The sequence below is a fragment of the Cavia porcellus genome, unplaced genomic scaffold, assembly GCF_034190915.1.
Source record: "Cavia porcellus strain 051 isolate PalLab524CR breed Dunkin Hartley unplaced genomic scaffold, mCavPor4.1 scaffold_13, whole genome shotgun sequence".
NCBI lineage: Eukaryota > Metazoa > Chordata > Mammalia > Rodentia > Caviidae > Cavia > Cavia porcellus.
Genome location: NW_026947496.1, coordinates 41,909,713 through 41,931,009, shown reverse-complemented (window position 1 = coordinate 41,931,009; position 21,297 = coordinate 41,909,713). Strand labels below are relative to the sequence as shown.

The following is a 21,297-nucleotide window of genomic DNA, read 5'->3' as shown; positions in this document are numbered from 1 at the left end:
TTCAAAGATAACAAGACATGTTATTGTAGCCATTGTTAATTTCCTATTATATTTTTTTGTTTTGTTTTTTGTTTTTTTTTAAAGCCAGTCAAATTTAGCAGTGGGGGGTTGTATACCAACTTTAGTGACACTAATGTTAATAAGGTCTGATAACCCACTGCCATCGGACCAGCCGATTTCCTATTATCTTGTTTTGAAGTCCTTTATTGCATTCGTTGTTTTGTTTTTATTGGTTCTATTGTGTTCTGTTTTGTTTGATTTTTACTATGTCTGAAGATATTTGTAGCTATCGTGAAGACAACAAGAGGCATTATGGTAATCACTGTTGATTTCCTGTTGTTTTGAAGTCCTATGTCATAGTGGTTTGTTTTTATTGGCTTTATTCTTTCATTTTGCTTGGTTTTATTCTCCTTAAAATAAACAGTAAAAAAAATTAAAAGGCTTTTCTGATCAATAACAATATATACACCTGACCAGGAAGATGAACTTGGTTTGAAACTCTCATTAATACTGCATCTTACACAGCTTTAAAGTGAGATAATTATACACTAAGGAATTTTAGAGACTGAGATAGTTTTATTTGAACACTGCAAAGGCTAGAGAGTGTAATTAACATTAGAAATGTAAAAAATTAGAAACTATTATTCCAATCAGAGATTTTAGACACATTTCAGTGGAATTTATTTAAAATATAGACATGAATAAACTGAAATATAGAAATTCCATTACAGAATAATATGCAGTAAAAGGTACAAATATATTAAATCTTTCAACAGACTACCCGCTAGTAGTCAAATCAAAATTATTTACTGTTTTCAATAAAATAAATTACTATAGAAATAAAAGTACGGGACTTCCGGGAGAACATGGCGGACAGATAACAGCAACTACCGGAGGCTCTCTGAAAAACTAGGCTCAGAAGCCTGGTATGGTGCGGACTAAAGAGACATACGCAGGTGGAGTTATGCTCTGCTGACTCAGGAACGAACTGGGCTGAGAGAAGCCAACTTGGAATGCAGTCCTGGTGCTAAAACAGGAACAGAAAAGTCTCGCTGCTGAGGCTGGACCCTGCGCCATTGGAAGCCGCGATTTGGGTTTCCCGCTGCTCGGCGGCTGACTGCCTCTACATCGGCTAGGCAAGGACAGAGATGCGCGGAAACTCTGAGAACGTGAGTCTGCGAACGGAGTCGAAAACAGGACGGGCAGGGAGGCATGTTCTGACTTGTGGCGAGGTGAGTGAGAGAAACTGACACTCCACCACAGTTTGACTCCAGCGGACTTTCTGGGCCCGAGCAGTCCTGCAGGAGCAGGGCGCGCTGGCGACTCCAGGGACACATTCCCCTCTCGGGCGGGACTGGTGAAAAGTGCCTGGCCTGCGTGACGCTGCCGGCAGACCCAGTGGGCTAGCCCAACCCAGATCCCAGAGCCTGACGGAGGCCGGAAGGGGCGGGCCCCCGCGTAGGCTGCCTGGTGCGCAGCGGTGAGTGGGAACACCTAACCAGCGCAATTCGATCAGGCTGTGGCTGACAGGGAGAGAAGCTGGGCCTCTCATATAAGCTTGCATATATAAGGAACAGAGAATATGGGAAGAGGCAGCAACAAGAAAGGCTCCTCGGCCCCCAATTCTGAGAAACAGGCAATAGCGGACACCGCAACAATACACATAAAGTGCCATATAGAGAGCCTCATAGACCAATTCAGGAATGAAGTTATCAACGACCTGAAGCTAGAAGTATGCAAAATAGTTAGAGAAATGCTAAGCCCCACCCAAGAAAAAACAGATGGTGGAATGGAAGAACAGAAAAACAGGGGAGAATTGTTTGATGGAGAAAACAGGGAAAGCATAGAATACGTGAAGCAGGTTCAAAGGGACTATCAAGAAACTAACAAGTCTATCGAAGACTGGCATAACAGCTTGAAAGAAACTAAGGACAGACTATCTGAACTGGAGGGCAGAATTGTAATATGGGAGAATGAAATGAAAAACTTCTTAAAAATAACAAAGAAACAAACAGCAATAATACAAAGACAAGAAGATGATAAGAGGAGCCATAACTTAAGAATTAAGAACATAAAAGAAGAAGTAGGGACACAAACAAATGAACTACAAAAGCTACTCACAGAAATAATCCAGGAGAATTTTCCTAATTTAGCAAAAGGTAAAGATACTCAGATGTATGAGGCATACAGGACCCCAGCTACCTACAACCTAAACAGAGCAACACCCAGGCATATAATAATAAAAATTCCAGAAATTCAATACAAGAACAGAATATTAAAAGCTGTCAGAGACAAGAAACAGACCACTTACAAGGGAGCACCCATCAGAATTACAGCAGATTTCTCTGCACAAACCATCAAATCACGAAGAGCGTGGGGGGAAATAATTCAAGCTTTGAAAGATAATAATCTCCAGCCAAGATTGAGATATCCTGCACAACTGTCCCTGGAAATTGATGGAAAAACAAGGTGCTTCCAGGATAAAGAGGAACTGGGGGAATTTGCAACCACCAATTCAACTCTACAGAGAATATTGCAGGATATTCTAAAAAAAGAAAAATACAAAGAATCCAGAAATAGTGGAGGCCACGACTAATGGAGCAGAGAACAAAGTGAAGAAGACAAACTGACAGCTATTGACAGAATAAGAGCTCAACAGAAATGAGGCAGAGAAGATTGGATGATAGGAACAGCTATTTTGGAGAAAATGACATCTTAATAGGTAATACTGATTTAGTATCATCTTGTTTTGAAGTCTCATCTAGCTTTTGTCCTTCTGTCTCCAATGGTCTAAATAGGTTGTATCTTACTGGATTTTATTATGTACAATAGTATAAGCAAAAACCTTTTAAAGACAAGGAGATTATACAGAAACCATTATTCATTTTCTGTTAGTCGATTCTAAATACTCTGTAATGCTGTCATTCTCTTAAATGGTTTTACATTGTTTTGATATACTTAATGCTACAGTATACGAAGTTGTACTCAAGGATTTCAAGGAAAGAGACAATATGGTAACTACTTTTAGGTCAGGATTATCTGGTGGTGAAACACTATTCTGCTTAAATGGTTATGTTTTGATCTGTGCTGTTTCGTTGTTATGCCCTCTTTTATCTCAATCTCCACTCCATTATTTACTTTTTAAATACTTTTTTAAAAATTTTTATCCTTTTAATTAAAGGAAAAAAATAGCAGGATATATTATAGTAACCCACTTTGACTTTTCATTACCTTGATTTAAAGCCCTGTATTACTCTCACCATCTGGTTTTTAACTGATGTTCCCCTATTCTGTTTTGCTGGATAGTATCAGGTTCGAAAATTTAGGCATCAGCTGTGAAGATAATGAGATTCATTATAACGCCCATTCTCGTTGACTTTTATCTACTTTTGAAGACCTACAATGTCTCCAATGTTTTGGTTTTGTTGGTTTTGTTCTTTACTGTTTTGTTCAATTGTATTATAACTAATGGTATAGGCAATTCTATTAGAAATAGAGGGAGGCATTATGGTAACCATTGTTGATCACCTTGTATTATGTTTTCACATTATCTATTATGTCCACCCTTTTGACTTGACCGATTCTGTTCTGTTATGTCACATTTGGTTTTACCCTCTTCCAAAAAAGTAATAAGAACTGTGAGAGCAATGAAACCCAAAATGTGTAATAGTCATTGTACAAAAGAGAGGAAAAGTGCTCTAAACTATATAACTGCATGTATATTTAAGTGTATAAGATAGAATATGATATCACAGAGTTTTATTGGATCATTGAACAGAACTATTTGCAGTATCATTGATGGAATATCCACTTTACAAGCTGTAATTTTGTGACTTGAACAATTATTTCTAAGATGACAGTATGTAAGCCATTAACTAGTGATTTCCTACTGTTCATTTTTTTTCTGCAAATCTGTATAACTTGTACCCTTTCTCTGCTTTTTTTTTCTTTTCTCCTTAAATAAAATTAAAAAAAAAAAAAGAAATAAAAGTACGCAATAAAGAAATCACGGTGTATTTCTAAAGCAGAGATCATGTGATAACCAATGCCCCACATGCTTCCCCGTCATTTTTTCAAATGTTGTTCTGGTCCTAGCCAAAGGCTAAAAGGTATCAGTCACTTCCTGTCCACAGTATTTAAGGATAGACATTTTACTCATTCTCCATGTGACCCTAGAAACTATGGCAGTGAAATGAGACCAGTCAGTAACCCATAAAAAGGACACTACTATAGTCTACCAAATTCACAGAGGATTTTGACTGAAAATCTCTAATAATTCTGAAGTTTTCTGTTACTTCAACATAGCTTAGGTTATCCGGGCTTATACGTCTCAGCAAAATTAACAGTCCACACTGAAAAGGCTAGAAACAGTTTTACAGGCTCAAGAAAACTAGAGTACTGATGTAAAGAAAATGAACTTTAAAAAAATGTAAGTGAGCAACTTTTATCACTGCATTTCCAAGATAAACTATATTACCTATACGGAGTCACATAACGGTATTAAAAGCACGGGGGAAAATGATCTAATTAACCAAGTACATGAATGTTGGCAGTATTTTTAAATGTTAATTTTAAGGGTTTTGTTTGGTTTTGTTGAGATAGGGTCTCACTATGCAGTTCAGGATGGCCTTGAACTTACTTTGTAGCCCACATTAACCTTCAACTCATAGCAAGCCTCCTGCCTCAGCCTCCCAAGTGCTGGAATTACAGGTGTGTACCACCACACCCAATATAATTTAAAGTTTTAAAATAGCAGTTTGAGACAAATATTTCCCCATACAGAAATCTAAAAATCTCATGGTTACAGAAACTGAGAGATATTTGATCTATATCCCTAAATACTGTCTAAATTTGATTAAAGCTGCTAAATCAGTCCAAACTGGGAGCAGGATAAATTACAGAAGGAAGCCACAGTGGAAACTGCAAAGCCTGCTCAAAAAGGTGAATCTTCAACAGTACCATTAGCATGCTTCTTTAAACAATAAATGGACACTTGTTACCTAAAACAAAGGTAGGGCAAAGACCGACCAAAGCTTCAGCAGGAAATTCAGTAGAAATGCAGAAAAGAAAAGTAGTTGCCCAAAGCAACAAGTATCAGAAGCAATGGCAAAAATATACCCTTACAAAAGGAACCTATTAGTAATACGAGCTAGGGCAATCTCACTACATGGAATGCAAGGACTATATAAAGTTACTGCCTAATTTGTAAAATTTAAAAACATTAAAAGAGGAAAAAAAAAGAATTCCTCAAAGTCCATCAAAATTCACCAGGAAAAAGATTGCAATGAAACATCTGAAAAGGAAAGAAAAAATGAGGAGAAAGCATTAGGGAGGGACAGACTGGAATGGAGTAGAGTAACAAAAAAAGGAAACCAGAATCAGTGAACAGCACTTAAACACACAATTGAGAATAAAAATCAAGAAATTATCCTCAAATTTTTCAATATTAAAACCCAAAAGACACTGAGCATGACCTAGAATGATCAACACCACAGAATATTTACTCTAGGAAAGTTAATCAAGTATGCACTAATTAAAGAACCACAATAGTAAGTAACCATGGCAAAAGGTACAAACAACCAACAGTAACAAAAAGGCCAGCCTCAGATATCTGCACAATACCAAATGTCCAGTAATTTCTATAAGATATTTACAATTTAAAAAAAAACCATGAGGGGCACAGATCATATAGCCAGCCAAAAGCTATCATTCAGTAAAAAGGTCACTAGATACAGCATTCTGAAAACAGAACCCAAAGCATATTTTTTGCCCAAGACCCCTCCTTGAGAAAACCTAGATGATGATTTTGAAACAAACCAATAAATACTTAAAAAATTATGAAAAGAGGACTGAGAGGGAGTGCTGAGTATTTTAAACTTTACAACTAAGATAGAAACAGTCTAGGATTGAGGTTCAGTGGCAATGCTTATCATGCTGGAGGTCCTGGGCTCAATCATGAGCACATGCACCTGCAAGCAAACACACACACACACACACACACACACACACACACACACACACACAGCCACAGATGAAAACATGACAAAAGTTAAGAGTAACAAATCCGAGTATAAATATTTCATTCCTTTTCAGATATGTTCTCAACACAGAAATAAAATTGTGAGGGGAAATGGAAACAAGATCATAGCCAAAGAAGTCTACAGCTTGCCTACTTTTAACGCTGAAAGTTAAATTCACATAAAGCTGACAAATCAAAAGATGTGAAAATAAGCACATTTAATAGTAAAAAAGGAAAACAAGCTGGACATGGTGGCTCACGCCTGTAATCCCAGCACTTGGGAGGCTGAGGCAGGAGAATCATTTGAGTTCAAGACCAGTGTAGGCTACAACGAGCTTTAAGGCCAGCCTGAACTGCATAGAAAGACCCTGTCTCAAAGACCAAAAAAAAGAAAAGAAAACAAAACAAAACAAAAAGGAGGATACTGTTATTAATTTTTTTTCCTTTTTTTTTTTTTTAATATACCAGGGATTGAACTCACGACTGCGTGCTTACAAGGCAGGCGCTTATGCGGCTGAGCTAAATCCCGGCCCAATACTGTTATTAATTAATAGCAGATAGTAAGGAAAAGGAGAAGAACAAAACATAAACTAATCTTATCCCAGTTCATGGTAGAAAACAAGAGAAAAATAGCTGGGCGTGGTGGCTCATGCCTGTAATCCCAGCACTCGGGAGGCTGAGGTGGGAGAATCTGGCCTACAAAGTGAGCTCAAGGCCAGCCTGAACTGCATAGCGAGCCCTCGTCTCAAAAAAGACCAAAAAAAAACAAAAAAAAACAAAAAAAAAAAAAAAAAAAAAAGAGAGAGAGAAATAAATACCAGAATAAAACTATCAATCTTAAAATCAGAAATACTTTAAAAAAGGTAAATATATTCATAAATCACTAAAAACAAAAAGCAAAAATACAGGAGTGGGGATGCATCTCAGTGGTAATGTATGTTTACTTAGCATGCACAAGGCTTTAGGTTAGATCCTTAGTACTGAAAAACAAAAACACATCCTATAACAAGACTAAAAATTGAAACCAAGTAGAAAAATACAGTAATGCAACAGGCCTACCATAAGCAAACTAGCTTACATTTTAAAGAAATATTTTCAAAATCAATCACTAAGAAAATTCAGTTCGCTAATACAAAAAAGACCCAAGTGATCCTGAAAAGCTGAATATAAAAGAAAAGGTGAAGATACTAGATAAAATGAAAACAGAAAGCAGAATTCAAAATTGTAATACCAGATAATATGGAATTTAGGCTTAAAAATATTGAATAAAAGCACCTTATGATAAAAGGTACAATTCAAAATGAAGATGCAAGTTTTTAGCAAACACCAAGCACTACAACAGTAACATCCTGATAGCTGAAATCGTAGTAGTTCTACACAGAAATGAAATACATCAGCAGTAGTCTTTAATTCACCTTTTAGCCCATGCCCCCTGGGCAAATAGACAAAATGGTTGAAAATGGAAAATCTTAATAAAATAGCTATTTAAGAGCTGTGGATACAGTTCAGATTGTAGAGTACTTGCCTAAAATATATGAGGCTATAGGTTCACTCTCCAACACACACACACACCCCAAGTTATTTAATAATATAAACCTGGTCAACACATTGAACTCTGTACCATAAAACAAAAATGTGCCTTTTTAAATGCTAGCAGAATGTTCATGAATATTCACTATAAAAAAAGGCGACAAAGCAAATTGGAAAAATTTTTCAAAACACAAAAACAATATGCTCCAATCTCAATGTAATATAATTACGAACAAAAGCACAAAAAGAAAGAGTTTCACTATCTGGAAATTCCAAAATTCTAGTAACTCCTTAGGTTATAAGGGATGTAAAACTGAAACAGCAGAATTTCTTGAAAACAAAAATCATTACGTCAGAACTGAGAAACACAGCTAAAACCAAGTCCAAAAGACGACACAGATAAATGTATGAGACAAGGAACAAACAGGAAACTAAAAAGAAATTAATAAGGCAATTTTTTCTAAGAAAAAATACTGAGTAGAATAAATAAGTATAAAAGTTGGGGTTTTGGGTAGCAAAAACTAAAAAAGATAAACCATTAGCTAACAAAAGATAAACAGGAAGGAGGTACTGTTTGTGATGACAGTAATGGCAAGACTAGAAAAAGTGAAAAGAAACACTGTAGCTTTAAAAGAACGAACAAGGGAAACATTTGTATGTTTAGATGAAAACACGTGTAATAATTTGTTCTTTATGCAAAAAAAAGAAAATAAAGATCTAAAATTACATCTTTTTATACATACAAAAGAACTTTTCTAAAGAGCTGATGGTTTTCAAATTCGGTAGTAAATACAGTCAGCAAACCAACAATTTGAAATTTATGCCTATTTATTCATATGAAGATGTTGGAAGAGTCATAAAAAAAACCCAATATTTACACAAGGGAAATATTATTCAGAGAGGATAGTTCCTGGGCTAAGACTTAAAAGATGAGTTACTGATTTCCCATGGAAAAATAAAGCACGGGAATGAAGAGTGAAAGGTATTTTAAAAATCATTACAAATTAGGATTTTTCAAGAAGAGCAACTAGAATTAAGACCCAAGAAGCTGAAAACAAAGTAAAAAAGGACATTAAATACCGCACTAGGAAATTTTATAACCATCTATATATCAAACATTGTGATAAGTACAAGGGATAGCAAAACAAACGTGGCCTTTTTCCTGCAGTTTACAGTACAGAGGCCAATGTCAGGGAATCCAAGGAAAAGGTTTTTGCAATAGTTTGATGCCATAAACTTTTCTGTCTCCATCTCTATGCATATACTGCTATCTATCAGAAATAAGCATTCTTTATTCCCTTTTCTTATCCATTCTTTGTCTAGCTTACTTCTTTTTCAGAACTCAGATTACATACACAACCCTTTTTCATGCAACATTCTCTTGGTCCAGACACTCAATCACTAAACCTCACCACATCTTCTATGTTTGAAAGCATGCAGTGCTTCTTCTTAATAACTACACTTAGAATTTTTCATCTTTCTTCCTCACTAAATTTTAAGATGTGTGAGTAAAGCTAAGTCAATCTTGTTTACTTCTAAATTTTATCTCCAATGCCAATCACAGTACACAGCAGACCCATAACAAATTATTTAATTAATAGATTTTAGAACATAATTACATCTTTCTAGGCCATGACATTGATTATAATGTCACTGTATTTATATGCTTTAGGTATATAAGACTGGGGTCTATTTCTCACAGCTCTAGAATGCTACGTATTTTAAATATTTTCATCTTTTTAAAAAACTTTTTTCTCTCTCAAACCATAAACTGTCACCTCCTTCTACTTTCTAGTCTGTTTTTCTAACAAATTCCTGCTATGATGAGTTTGCAATGTTCTATCACTTAACTAAGTAGATAAATTCAATTATAAGAAATATGACAGGAATAAAATAATCACAACAGTTTTTAAGTGTCTTCTATTTTTTGTTTAGTTTTTTGAGGCATGGTAGGCACGGGTATATTCAGAAAGATGATTTTTTATAAGTAAACTCCTAAAAAAAAAATCACTGCATGGTTTCTTCTGTTAACAGGCCTTTTATTTTTGCTACCTGGTTTATTCTAACATGTTTACTAAAAATAAGCCTAATAATTGCTACTGTAGGATTTCATTCAAATAAAAACAGCTGAAAACTATGAAAGCAAACTTCCTGTCTTGTACAGTTAAAAAATTACATGAAAATTATCAATCCAGATACTGGGAAGAGAGTTGTGAATTTTTATCAATTCAAGGTGTACATTCCCCAGTTTCCAATTCTATATATTTGAAAATGGAATGTATCTCATAATTAAAACTGTAACTAAAAACATATTTTTCATCTTGGTTGCACGTAAGATAATGGCACATCTCATAGCTGACAGTATATAGTACACTGAATTAAGTACATAACTTTATATCATATTACTACCCACAAATCATGAAGTCATCTTTATCTGTATGACTTTCTCAGTTATACAATTCACATAGATAATTATCTATTCAATATACAACATCCCCTCTCCTTTGCTCCACGGAAATCAAAAACAAAATGCTCACATTAACGTTGATGAGAGATTTAAAAAAATAAATAAAGCATTTGGTTTCACTGAGAAATCTTACTAAGAGATCATTCATCTGTACCAATGAATAGATCAAATCAAAATTTTGCTGAAAAAATCCTCAGAATCCTTATCTTTGGAGAAATATCTTAATTATGTTGTACACAGTCAACAATAACTAACAAAATTATTTTGTCACTGTTAAATAAACACAGACATTCTCCATAGGTTCCTAAGATAAAAAGATAGTGTGTGGTTCCTTAAATGTTCAGGTGAAGTAAAGTTTTTACAGTTGTCTAAAACAAACCAGTAAGTAACTGAATGTCTTGAGTTACTAGCAACCAAATTATTAACATTATCTCCAATTCTATGTAATGAATCACTAGGTAGGTTATCCCATCTCTAAACCATCACAATAACCCTAATTAACTTAAAAATTTTCATTTAAACCTAACTGTAAGAATTAAAGAATCAGTGTCATCTTCACAAATACACACATACAAAAATTCTTCAAAAACCTGCATCATCCATTATATTTTCTCCCCAGAGGTAAAAATGCAAACCAATTGCTTATGGTTATTATTGTGTCCATAGATGTTATTTTTATTCTTAAATATTTTCTCTTAAGACAGGTAAATATTACAAAAAATAGTTCTTTCAGCACAAAATAAAGACAAAAATGAGAAACAAGCTCTAGAAATTATGCTAATAATAACCATGTAGTTAAAAAAATTAGAAGAGATGCCAGTTTTAAAGATAAAAATTTTGACCATACAAACATCACCACACAGTAAAAACACCAACATTAGTTTTTTTAATCCTTACCTTTGTCTAGGAACTATGAAGAGTGCTCGTACCAACTTCTTCCTGTTTGCTTTTGTGTTCATGTTCATGCAAAAATCCATTGCTGCCTACAGGGGGAAAAAAAGCAAACTTTTTTCTTAAGAAAACCTCAATTTAGCTACAAGAAAATTTGCCTACTACAAATTTCACCTGTTCTTAGACATTTCAAAATGATTTTAAGACACTAGCATTACAACACATTCCAAACTGAAAGACCACTAAGGTCAAAAGCCTCCTCTCTTCATACATCTAAAAATAAATGCTTCTTAAAAGCAACCTACTGCTACAAACAGAACTTTCAAGGGGCTAGCTCAAAATTCTACCATGAAATATTTGGCAAATAACTATATGAAAAGTACAATCAATCTCTTTTCTTTTTCTTTCTTTTTTTTTTTTTTTTGTGTGTGTGTGTGTGTGATACTGGGGATTAAACCAAAGACTCATGCCCAGTAGGCAAGCATTCTACCACTGAACAACATTCCAGCCCAAGTCAATGTTCTTTAAGGACAGTAAATCAAATTTTTAAAAAATCAGAGAAGTTAGATAGACGCTGATAGAACTAGAAATCAGCAAAAATCTTTACCAAGAGCCAAGAAAATTATTAATGCTAATAAGGAAAATAAAAAGATAGCATTTTACAATGTGCCTAGGGGCCAGGGATTTAGCTCAGCAGTGTTAAGTGCCTGCCTGGCAAGTGCAAGGTCGTGAGTTCGATCCCTGGTACCAAAACAAACAAATAAATAAATAATGTGCCTAATATTTCAGTATGCCTTACCTGAGTACGAGGGAAAAGCTAGGAAAAGTGTATTCTAAAATCTCTAGAAAACCAAACACAAGTAATTGGTACAGCAATCCCTTGGTATTCACGAGAAATTAGTTCCAAGATCTCTATGGTTACACAAACTCTTGTATAAAATGGCATCTTCCCATATATGTTAAATCGTCACCAGATTACTTACAATATCTAATATAAGGGAAATGCTATGTAAGTATTTGCTGTATCGTATTGTTTAGGGACTAATGCCCCCCCATTTATGTATTCAATACAGATGTAAATTTTTCTACATGTATTTACTATATATGTTTTGCTGAATCATGTATGCAAAAGTCCCAGATACAGAGATGTCTGCACATAATTTAAATCATTTGAATTTTATGAACATGAAGAAAGTAATAAACATTTTTCTTGTCACAATAATCAAAGGTCAGTCAAAGTTCACACACAAATGTTCAAAACTCTCCACAGATTAGGATTTAATAAAGCTCATGGATGCCTAGTACACACTGTAAGGATGAAGCAAATACACAGACTAAATGAATAGAAGACTACATATATGGTCTTTAACACTTAAAACATTTGAGTAACACATTTACATCTTAAGGAATTAAAATCTAGAAAAGCAGTCATATAAGCCTTTACCTTAAGATCTCCATTCACACACATACATTCTCTACCTCCCGTACTAGGAATCGAACTCAGGGCCTTGTGTTTGCCAGGCAGGCTGTTATGCCACTGAGCTACATTCCTAGCACTCCTCTTATATACTAAATAAGTAAAAGAAAAAAAAAGGTACCTATAATCCCAGCACTTGGGAGACTAAATCAGGAGGACTACCTCTAATCTGAGGCCAGCCTAGGTTACACAATAAGTTCAAGGCCAGTGTGCACTATTGAGACCCTGTCTCAAAAACAAAACAAAGGGAGTGGCAGAGTGGGACACAATGTGTGTTACAAGCAGTCAATGACTTCTTGTATAAACCAAGAATTTTAAATTGCTCACTTACATATAAATGGTAGAAAAATTTCCTATTAACCTTCATTCCGGTAATTTTATTTTAAAAGTTTAAAAATGAAACTATTTTTTCAGTGTATCTGAGGAAAAGAAGTGACAGTCCTTTTAGTACAAATTAAATTCAATAATTTAAGAGAGACAAACAGCCATCCAAACCGCATTACAAAAACTACAACAGGCCAGTTATTGATGGTGCACATCTGTAATCCCACCAATCAAAGAATGAGGTAGGAGGCTATACTATACTGGGATATACTACAATAAGCTCAAGGCCACCCTGGACTATATAGTAAGATCCTGTCTCAAACAAAAAAAAAAAAAAAGAAAGAAAGAAAGAAAGAAAAAGAAATAAACTCCCAATGAATTCATATATACATACAATACAATGTAGGTATTATAGGTAAAATCAGATGTTTGGATCATGTTATGATTCTATTTACTCTCAGAAAGCTTTTAAACCTCATAGCCATAAAATGAAGCCTATAATAATCTTTTCAAGATTTTAGAAATGACCCAGATCATTTCTAAGAATATTTTCATATTTTAAAATTAAATATCTTACTTAAATTACTTATAGCAACATCATTATTGAATTCCAACAATTCTTAGGGTTTTCTACCTTGTACACCCAAATATTTTTTTCTTGTCATTTTGACCTTTCCCAAAATATGTGGAAAAAATTCCTTTCACAAGGAAACCACTGAGGTACAAAAGGAAGAATGTGGCCTCCTATTTTTTCTGGCTCTTGGAGACCTAATTCAGAATTAATTACATGGTCACTACTGGTAATAGCTTTTTTTTGTTTGTTTGTTTTGGGTACCTCATGCTTACCAGGCAGGCACTTGTGTGGCTGAACTATATCCCCAGCCACCTGGTAACAGTTTTTAATAGCAAGTTGGAGGTTAAAGAACATACTCCACTAGTCTGACCTGAGATTGTTCACAATAATAATACTAATAAATGTTAATAACAGTATAAAATGTAACTTATAGATCCTCCTCCACCTTCGACTCTTATATTAGGTCTTAAAATATGGGGTGGAGGTAAGCAGGAGAATCATGGTATACCTCTTCCATACTCCATTTATAGCCAATGACTATACCAATTTAATTAGGGATAGACTCCGTCATATTTAAAACTTACAAAAATAGGGCCAGGGGTTTAGCTCAGTGGTATAAGATGAAAAATGAAAGAATATTTTAAAATCCTTTTCAGTAATTTTAGTTATTTTTCTTTGATACTATATCAAAAGTTGGCAAATGCAAATGGTAGTTTCTTTCTTTCATGGTGGCAGAGATTGAACTCAGACCTCTAATTTAGCAACATCCCCAGCTTTTTTTGGGGGGGGGGAGGGTCTCTCTATGCAGTTCAGGCTGGCCTTGAGCTCACTTTATAGCCTAGGCTAGTCTTGAACTCACAATGATCCTTCTGCCTCAGCCTCCTGAGTGCTGGGAATCCAGGCATGAGCCACCACGCCCAGCTCCCCAGCCCTTTTTTATAATTCTTTACTTTGATACAGGGTCTTAGTTGCTCAGTTGCTTATGTGCTGGGATTATAGGTGCCTACCACCATGTGTAGCTACAAATGGTAGTTTATTAGAGGCTAGTTGCAATAAGCAGTATGAAACTGCATCAATAAACATTTTGTCTCTGTAAAATTAAAATTTTTTGATTTATCTTACATATCTAGTGGATCTTTTAATATCTATGCATGATTTTTATTATTGCACATGGGTCATTTGGAATAATAATTATATACATACACATTTTAATTATATTATGTAGTACCACAGAATCTCATCAGAATAGTGTCATCAATAAAGTTTCTTAAAAAAAGAACTGGGGGTCCAAGGGTATAGCTCAGCAGCGCAGCACCTGCCTGGCAAGTGCAAGGCCCTGAATTCAATTCCTGGTAAGAAAGCAAGCAAGCAAGCAAGCAAGCGAGAGAGAGACAGACAGGAAGCAAGGTAGAAATTGGGAAACTATCAAGCTCATGATGGTGGACTTAAATTTTCCAAAATTGTAACTTGTGTTGAAAAGCCGTATTTGATCACTGACAGTTTTCCTTGAACATATGGACTCACTTGTTGGTTTTATATAAAAATGCATTAAATATCCAAATTTGATTATCTATGGTTTGTCTGTTATTTCTCCTTATAAAAATGATATTCTATGATAAAAGTGACTATCCTTCAAGTGCTTTTCTTTTCTTTCTTTTTTTTTTTTTTTGTTTTTGTTTTTGTTTTTATCGGTACCAGGGATCGAACTCACTACTGCCTTCTTGCAAGACAGGCACTTATGCCGCTGAGCTAAATCCCCAGCCCCTTCAACTGCTTTTCTTTGACTCAAACTGCTCATCTTATCAGATTCAAAAGATGAGTATTCAATAGTTGAATAAAATCTCTCATTTTTTATGGATTTATCAAGGAGATTCAAGTGGTGTTTTTAAAAAATTGAAAATGCAAGACAGTGAAGAATGCAACAGTACCCGCACTCGTGCTAAAATGCTAGCAGCTTCACCACCATTATGCCTATAACCCCAGTACCTGGGAGGCTGAGGCATGAGAACCACTGAAAGTTTAAAACCAGCCTGGGCTACAAAGTGAGTTCAAAGCCAGCCTGAACTTTTACAAGTCACTGAAGCTGGAAATTGAACATGTGCAGGGCTGCTGCAAGGCCAACCTGAAAACAAAGAGATGCCTCAAAGGGCAAGGTAAGGCCACAGCTAAGGACACTTGGCTCCAACCCCAATTAACAAGATAGAGACTGCAGCTACAGGCATTTCACTCCAATAGTGAAAGTCAACCTGGAAACTTTCTCCTAAAATACTTCTCCAAAATTAATATAAGATAATTGTCTTAAATTAACAAAATTTGTTACTTGGAAAAGTCCTTGAACCACTCTCAAGACCCTGCTCAGTTTCCTGTGTTTTCTACCCTAACCCCTTCCTTGTTTGAAAAACTAAATATATACGGGCTACCCAAAGACATTCCTGGTCTTAGTCCCCCAGAGTCTGTAACTCTGCTAGAGGATTTTGGTCCTCCTGGAGCCCTAAAATCATACCATCAGTCACATTTACTTAAGCCTTCACCATACACTCATTTGGGAAATTGGGGATCTTGGCCAGGCCCTCAACACTGAATTGCATAGTGAGACTCTGTCCCAAAAAGAAAAAAAAAAAAAACAGTGATGGGGGGAAACAGTGAGAAGAGAAACAATATCTGAATTCTACTATAAGGGTTTGTGATCTTACCGACTCCCTAAAAGTGCCTTGGATACCACCCGAAATCCACAGACCTGACTTTTAGAGCCTCTCCTCTAAAACATTATGTTCCAAACTGAACGATCCCATGTAAAGGGGAAAGGTGTCAAACTATAGCACAAAATGCCCCACCTTGGCCAGCCAGTATATTCCAGTTTCTTAGCTGCTCAAGTAATAGTTCCTAGTACAGATCCCATTGCTTATTTCACTGTAATACATATTGTCAGAACCAATCAAAGATAGCCAAATACTACACCTCTGTAATTCCTCTTCACAAGCCTATAAAAACCTAACCTCCATGAACCTTCAGGGCCTGATATTTTGGAAATGATTCAGATCAGTGCCCCTCAACGTAAATAAATCTGTCTCCAAATTCTGTGTGTCATTTTGGTGTTTCTATTTATCATAGCAAAACCAACAGGATTGTAAAGCCACTTCCAATTCTAAACCAACCATCTACAGATTAGATTGTTTTATCTGTGTTCATGCTGGATACTCATAAAACACTATCTAAAAAGGGCTGGGGATTTAGCTCAGCAGCATAAGCGCCTGCCTTGCAAGCAGGCAGTCGTGGGTTCAATCCCTGGTACTGATAAAAAGGAAAAAGCCAAAAAAAAAAAAAAAATACTATCTAAAAAAAAAGGTTCATTTTCTCACTTATATAGTCTTTAATCTACTGACAATCCAAATTAGAACATCACAGAGTCTGCATGCTTACACATAATTACAGAAAAATAAGGATACCTTGTCTATCAGATCTCGGTTGACACAGTTTGGCAACTGCTGGAGGAAGGCATCTACTATGAGCTTGAGATGGGATCCAGTGCTGGCTTCTTCATCCTCTTGTTCTAATATAAAATTAGTTTTTAAGTAGATTCAAAAAGTACATAGAAAACTTACCAAATAAAAGCATCCAATTATCAATTATTTGGAAAACATTATCTAGAGCTATTTTTATACTCATGAAAATATTAAACATTTATAAAAACATTACTGGAAACTTTGTATATCTTTAGACTCACAACTTCAAGTCATTATAATCTTTCTAATATCAACCATAAAAAGGTAACCTTTTCATTAGACACAAAAGCTCATTCATAATATGTACATAGCTTTATAGTAAATCTATTATTTTTATCCGCTCTGCATTCTATTCTCCATGTTCTTCAATTAGCAGTACTTCTAACTCTTGTTTTTGAAGAACTAAGGTTCCCAGCTCACATTCCATGTAATTCTGACAAGGGTGGTATACCACACCACCCTTCCATTCCCTGGGCCACATGGGTAAGCATGACTCAGGATGAGCCAGTCATTCAGTGGATACTTATACACAGGCAGTATAAGGGAAACTCTCTTTTCCTCTGGTATCATTAGCTGGTATGATTAAATGTGGAGTAACCTCTGGGCATGCCCACCCTCCCTTTATAGTGCACCAAAAGAGAATCTGCAGTAGGAAACAAAACCAACAAAGAGAAAAGTAATACTGGCAAAGTTATCTTTTTAATAAAGAATCCTAACAAACTCAATAGGAAGTACTTGGGGAATAATAATCTAATTATTACTAAATATAAAACATGGGTCAATTTCTAAGACAGACACAATCAACATAAACTGATATGCTAGCTATATTTCTATTCCTTAGGCATTTTAGAATAACTTTCAGATACATTTAATGTTAAGTTTGTAAAGATTCTGTAATAGAATAGCAGCAAGTTGTCAAAAACAATAAGAAATACGTTAAGATATTCAGAACTCAGGCTTAGATGAAAATTAAAGCTTAAGCACATAATATTGAGTAATACTTTGTCCTAAGTCAAACTCTATAGTAGTAATAAATTTGAAAAAATGGAATTAAAAAAGAGAAAATTAAAAAGATTCATATTCTTCAGCAAGAGCTTTGTGCTTTGAAAAGAAAGAAATGAAATTGGTGAAACAGTTCTTAACCTTGTTCATCAAGAAGTTTCTTTGTAAGATCTTCAGCTTCATCTCCACCTTCTAACTCCAAGGTATCATCATTAATTTCTAGATTTTCCAACTCAAGGTCCAGATCATCAGGATTTGAAGCCTCTTTATTATCCTTAGATTCCTTTGCTTCTGTTTAAAAAAAAGAATGAGATCAGCGTATAGTTCAATGATAAAGTATTTGGCTAGCATGTGTAGGCCCTGAGTTCTTAATATTTCACACAATGAAAAAAATAAAATAAAAAATGAAACAAAGAGCCAACCATAGTGATACATGCCTGTAATCCCAGTACTAGGGAGGCTGGGGCAGGAGGACTGCTGTGAGTTCAAGACCAGCCTGGGCTACAAAGTGAGCTCAAGGACAGCCTGAACTGCACAGTGAGACCCTGTCTCAAAAAAAAAAAAAAAAAAAAAAAGACAAACAAATAAAATGAAGAGTAATTATAATGGTGCATTGGGGTTCACAAACTCGATTCTTTCTATGATTCTGGTTGCAAACCAAGTTGGACAAGAACCAAATCTAATTCAATGATTAAGTTCAACACTGACCTTAAGGGGAAACTACATTCGGTTTTTGTCTAATTCAGTTTGTGACTAGAATCATGGAAAGAACTGAGTTTCTAAATTGAGATACCAGGTATATTTGAATTAAGCCACAGCTGAAATTCTGTTGCAAAAAATGAAGAGTAACAAAATCTGCACTGTTTATCTGAGAACTTACAACTATATCTGGCAACAAATACAAGTAAAAACTTAATATATTCAGATTTTATAAAATACATTATGCTCACTGAAAAAAAGACCATAAAAGGCTTTTGGTTTTCATCTTAGTTACTTTTCTCATTGCTGAGACAAAACACCCAATGCCCAAAGTTAAGGAAAGGTTTATTTGGTTCACAGTTTATAGGTTTCAGTTCATAATTGGCTGATACCAGGACAGGGTGGAACAGTTCATGGTGGGCATAAGACAACAAAGACAACAACCGACCTTAATAGCATTTCTGCTCATTTTATACTGTATCTAAGCTGCTGGCATTAGGGCAGTGCCACACCAATCAGTGAACCGATCACACTTCCTTAACAGCCAGCATCATACATTCTAGATTCAACCATCTCTGCAAAGTCCAGCCCTTATTAATTCATGAGGCTTTAGGTGAACATCTGGACACAAACCATAACAGTTCTGGATGCGATTTTTCCACTAAAGAGATGGATGAATAGACGACACATGGGTAGAAGAGTGGATGGATAGATATAAAATCACACAGATCTGTGGTAAAGATAAGAGAAAATAAAGAAGTCTCAGATTGAGAAGGGTCTCAAACTCCAAGATGGAGGATTTCAGACTTGCTCCTACCTGCAGAACGACCTTTACTGGGTTAGCACAGGAGATAATATTTATCTTTGCAATAATATATAAATTACAAAGAGAAAAGACTAAATACAGAGAACAAATTAGGAAAATATCCTTAAAATTTAGATGTCAAGAGTTAAAAAATTTTAAATGAGGAAATGGCTAGAAATAAAACAAATTAAAAATAGAGAATAATAAAAACTTAGTTCAAAGAGACTAGCTAAAATTTGATAATTACTGAAGTTGGCTAACAGATAAATTTAGTATGCCATCCTTTGGTGTCTGAAATTTTCCACAAGGCAAAGATAGCACGACAAAAAACCAGTATTCAAGAATTTATGTTTAAACTACATTGTGCAGCATCATCTCATATCCTGTACTTTCTTAGCTTCTGCATGGAAAACAAAAATGTCTTCCTGACACTGAGATGTGAACCATGTTTAGGAAAATAAAAACTCTAACTAATACAGATTAATTTTGCTGACTCTAAATGAAGATACTGCAGGGTATATAGCTCAGCAACACAGCTGCCTGGCAAGCATGAAGTCCTGAGTTTGATTCCCAATACAAAAAAAATAATAATAAAATAAAAAAGCAAGCAAGGGAAGACACACTTTTCACTTTCTCACTCAATTTTTCATTCAATTAATTATTAATTACTGAATTTCCTCTTTATGCTAGGCATTGTTCTAGAAATACAATTGGTGACTATAGGTAAACAAACAAAACAAACCTGCCCAAATAGAGCACATACTCACTCCCCAAAATTCTTTACTGTCTACCCATCAAAGCATTCACTGATTAACTATGCACACTGAGAACTACACTAAGTTTCGGAACATTCTGAAAAGAACCTTAAAATATGACCTTCATCTGGCACAGGGATACACTCCGGAAACTGAGAGAAACTGAGGCAAGAGAATCACAAATTTGAGCTCTGCCTGCACAATTTAGTGAGAACCTATCTCCAAATTTAAAAAAATAAAAATAAAAAGGGCTTGAGATTGAACTCAGTAGCAGAGCATTCCAGGGTTTGATTCTTCTTCTTGTTCTTCTACCTGAGGAAATTAAAGTTAGCAGCATGGGGAAGTCAAATAAGGGTATGGTGGAGAAAGGTTTCATGGAAACACAGAATATATGAAGGTCAAAACTCAAGACTAGGCGGACATGATGGCACACGCCTATAATCCTGGCACTGTGGAGGCTGAGGCAAGAGGATCCTTACAAGTTTGAGAACAGCATGGATTACAAAGTGAGTTCAAGGCCAGCATCAACTACATATCAAGGCCCTGTCTCAAAAAAAAAAACAAAAAACAAAAAAAAGATTGTGCCATTTTAGGGACTAAAAAGGACACAAAATTAAAGAGACATAGTTGGAGCAGCAGACTTGAGACAAACTATGCAGGTACCAACAATTTTAACAATTTTAAATTATATTCCAAGTACTGCAAGTGTAAAGCACTAGGAGAGTAGAATTAATTCTTAAATAAGACCCAATTCATATATTATAAAAATGAAAGGGAAGGACAGTGCTTTAGTCTAAAGGATGTAACGGTATGCACAATGTGTAAGTTAGATGACCGTATTACTAAGTTTTCATTGGATTATTAAACAGAATGGTTTGCACTGTCAAAGTCATATTTTGTAAGGCTGGGGATTTAGCTCAGCTGAAATAAGCACCTGCCTTGCAAGCGTGCGATCATGAGTTCGATCCCCAGTACCAATTAAAAAAAAAAAAGTCATATTTTGAAACTGATATTTTTAGAACTTAATGTTAGTTTTATTCTTCCAGAATTTACCTTTGGAATCATCTTTGTTAGACTCTTTGTTCTGATAACTTTTTTCATTGTCTTTAAACAAGATAGCTGGAACGAAAGCTTTCAAATCAATAAGATTTTCATAAAAATTCCGAGCATCTTCATCTTCCCATATACCACCTTCCAAGTCATAATCTCCAGGTTTACCAGGTGTGAATATATCGATTCCAGGCCCATGCT

At 35.2% G+C, this 21,297-nt stretch overlaps 1 protein-coding gene across 3 annotated transcripts in view; it reads right to left on the bottom strand.

Annotated features, from left to right (window-relative positions):
- The window catches only part of Upf2 (UPF2 regulator of nonsense mediated mRNA decay), a 118,717-nt gene that overhangs the window by 73,245 nt on the left and 24,175 nt on the right, over window positions 1-21,297 (bottom strand). For 2 of the 3 annotated variants that reach the window (XM_063260146.1, XM_063260148.1), the window contains exons 5-8: window positions 21,100-21,297; window positions 17,929-18,078; window positions 16,729-16,832; window positions 10,914-10,999 (exon numbers count right to left, since the gene is read on the bottom strand). In XM_063260146.1, coding sequence (XP_063116216.1) covers window positions 10,914-10,999; window positions 16,729-16,832; window positions 17,929-18,078; window positions 21,100-21,297 — 538 coding nt within the window. The remainder of the gene's footprint in view (window positions 1-10,913; window positions 11,000-16,728; window positions 16,833-17,928; window positions 18,079-21,099) is intronic. The other variant, XM_063260147.1, reaches the window with a different exon arrangement.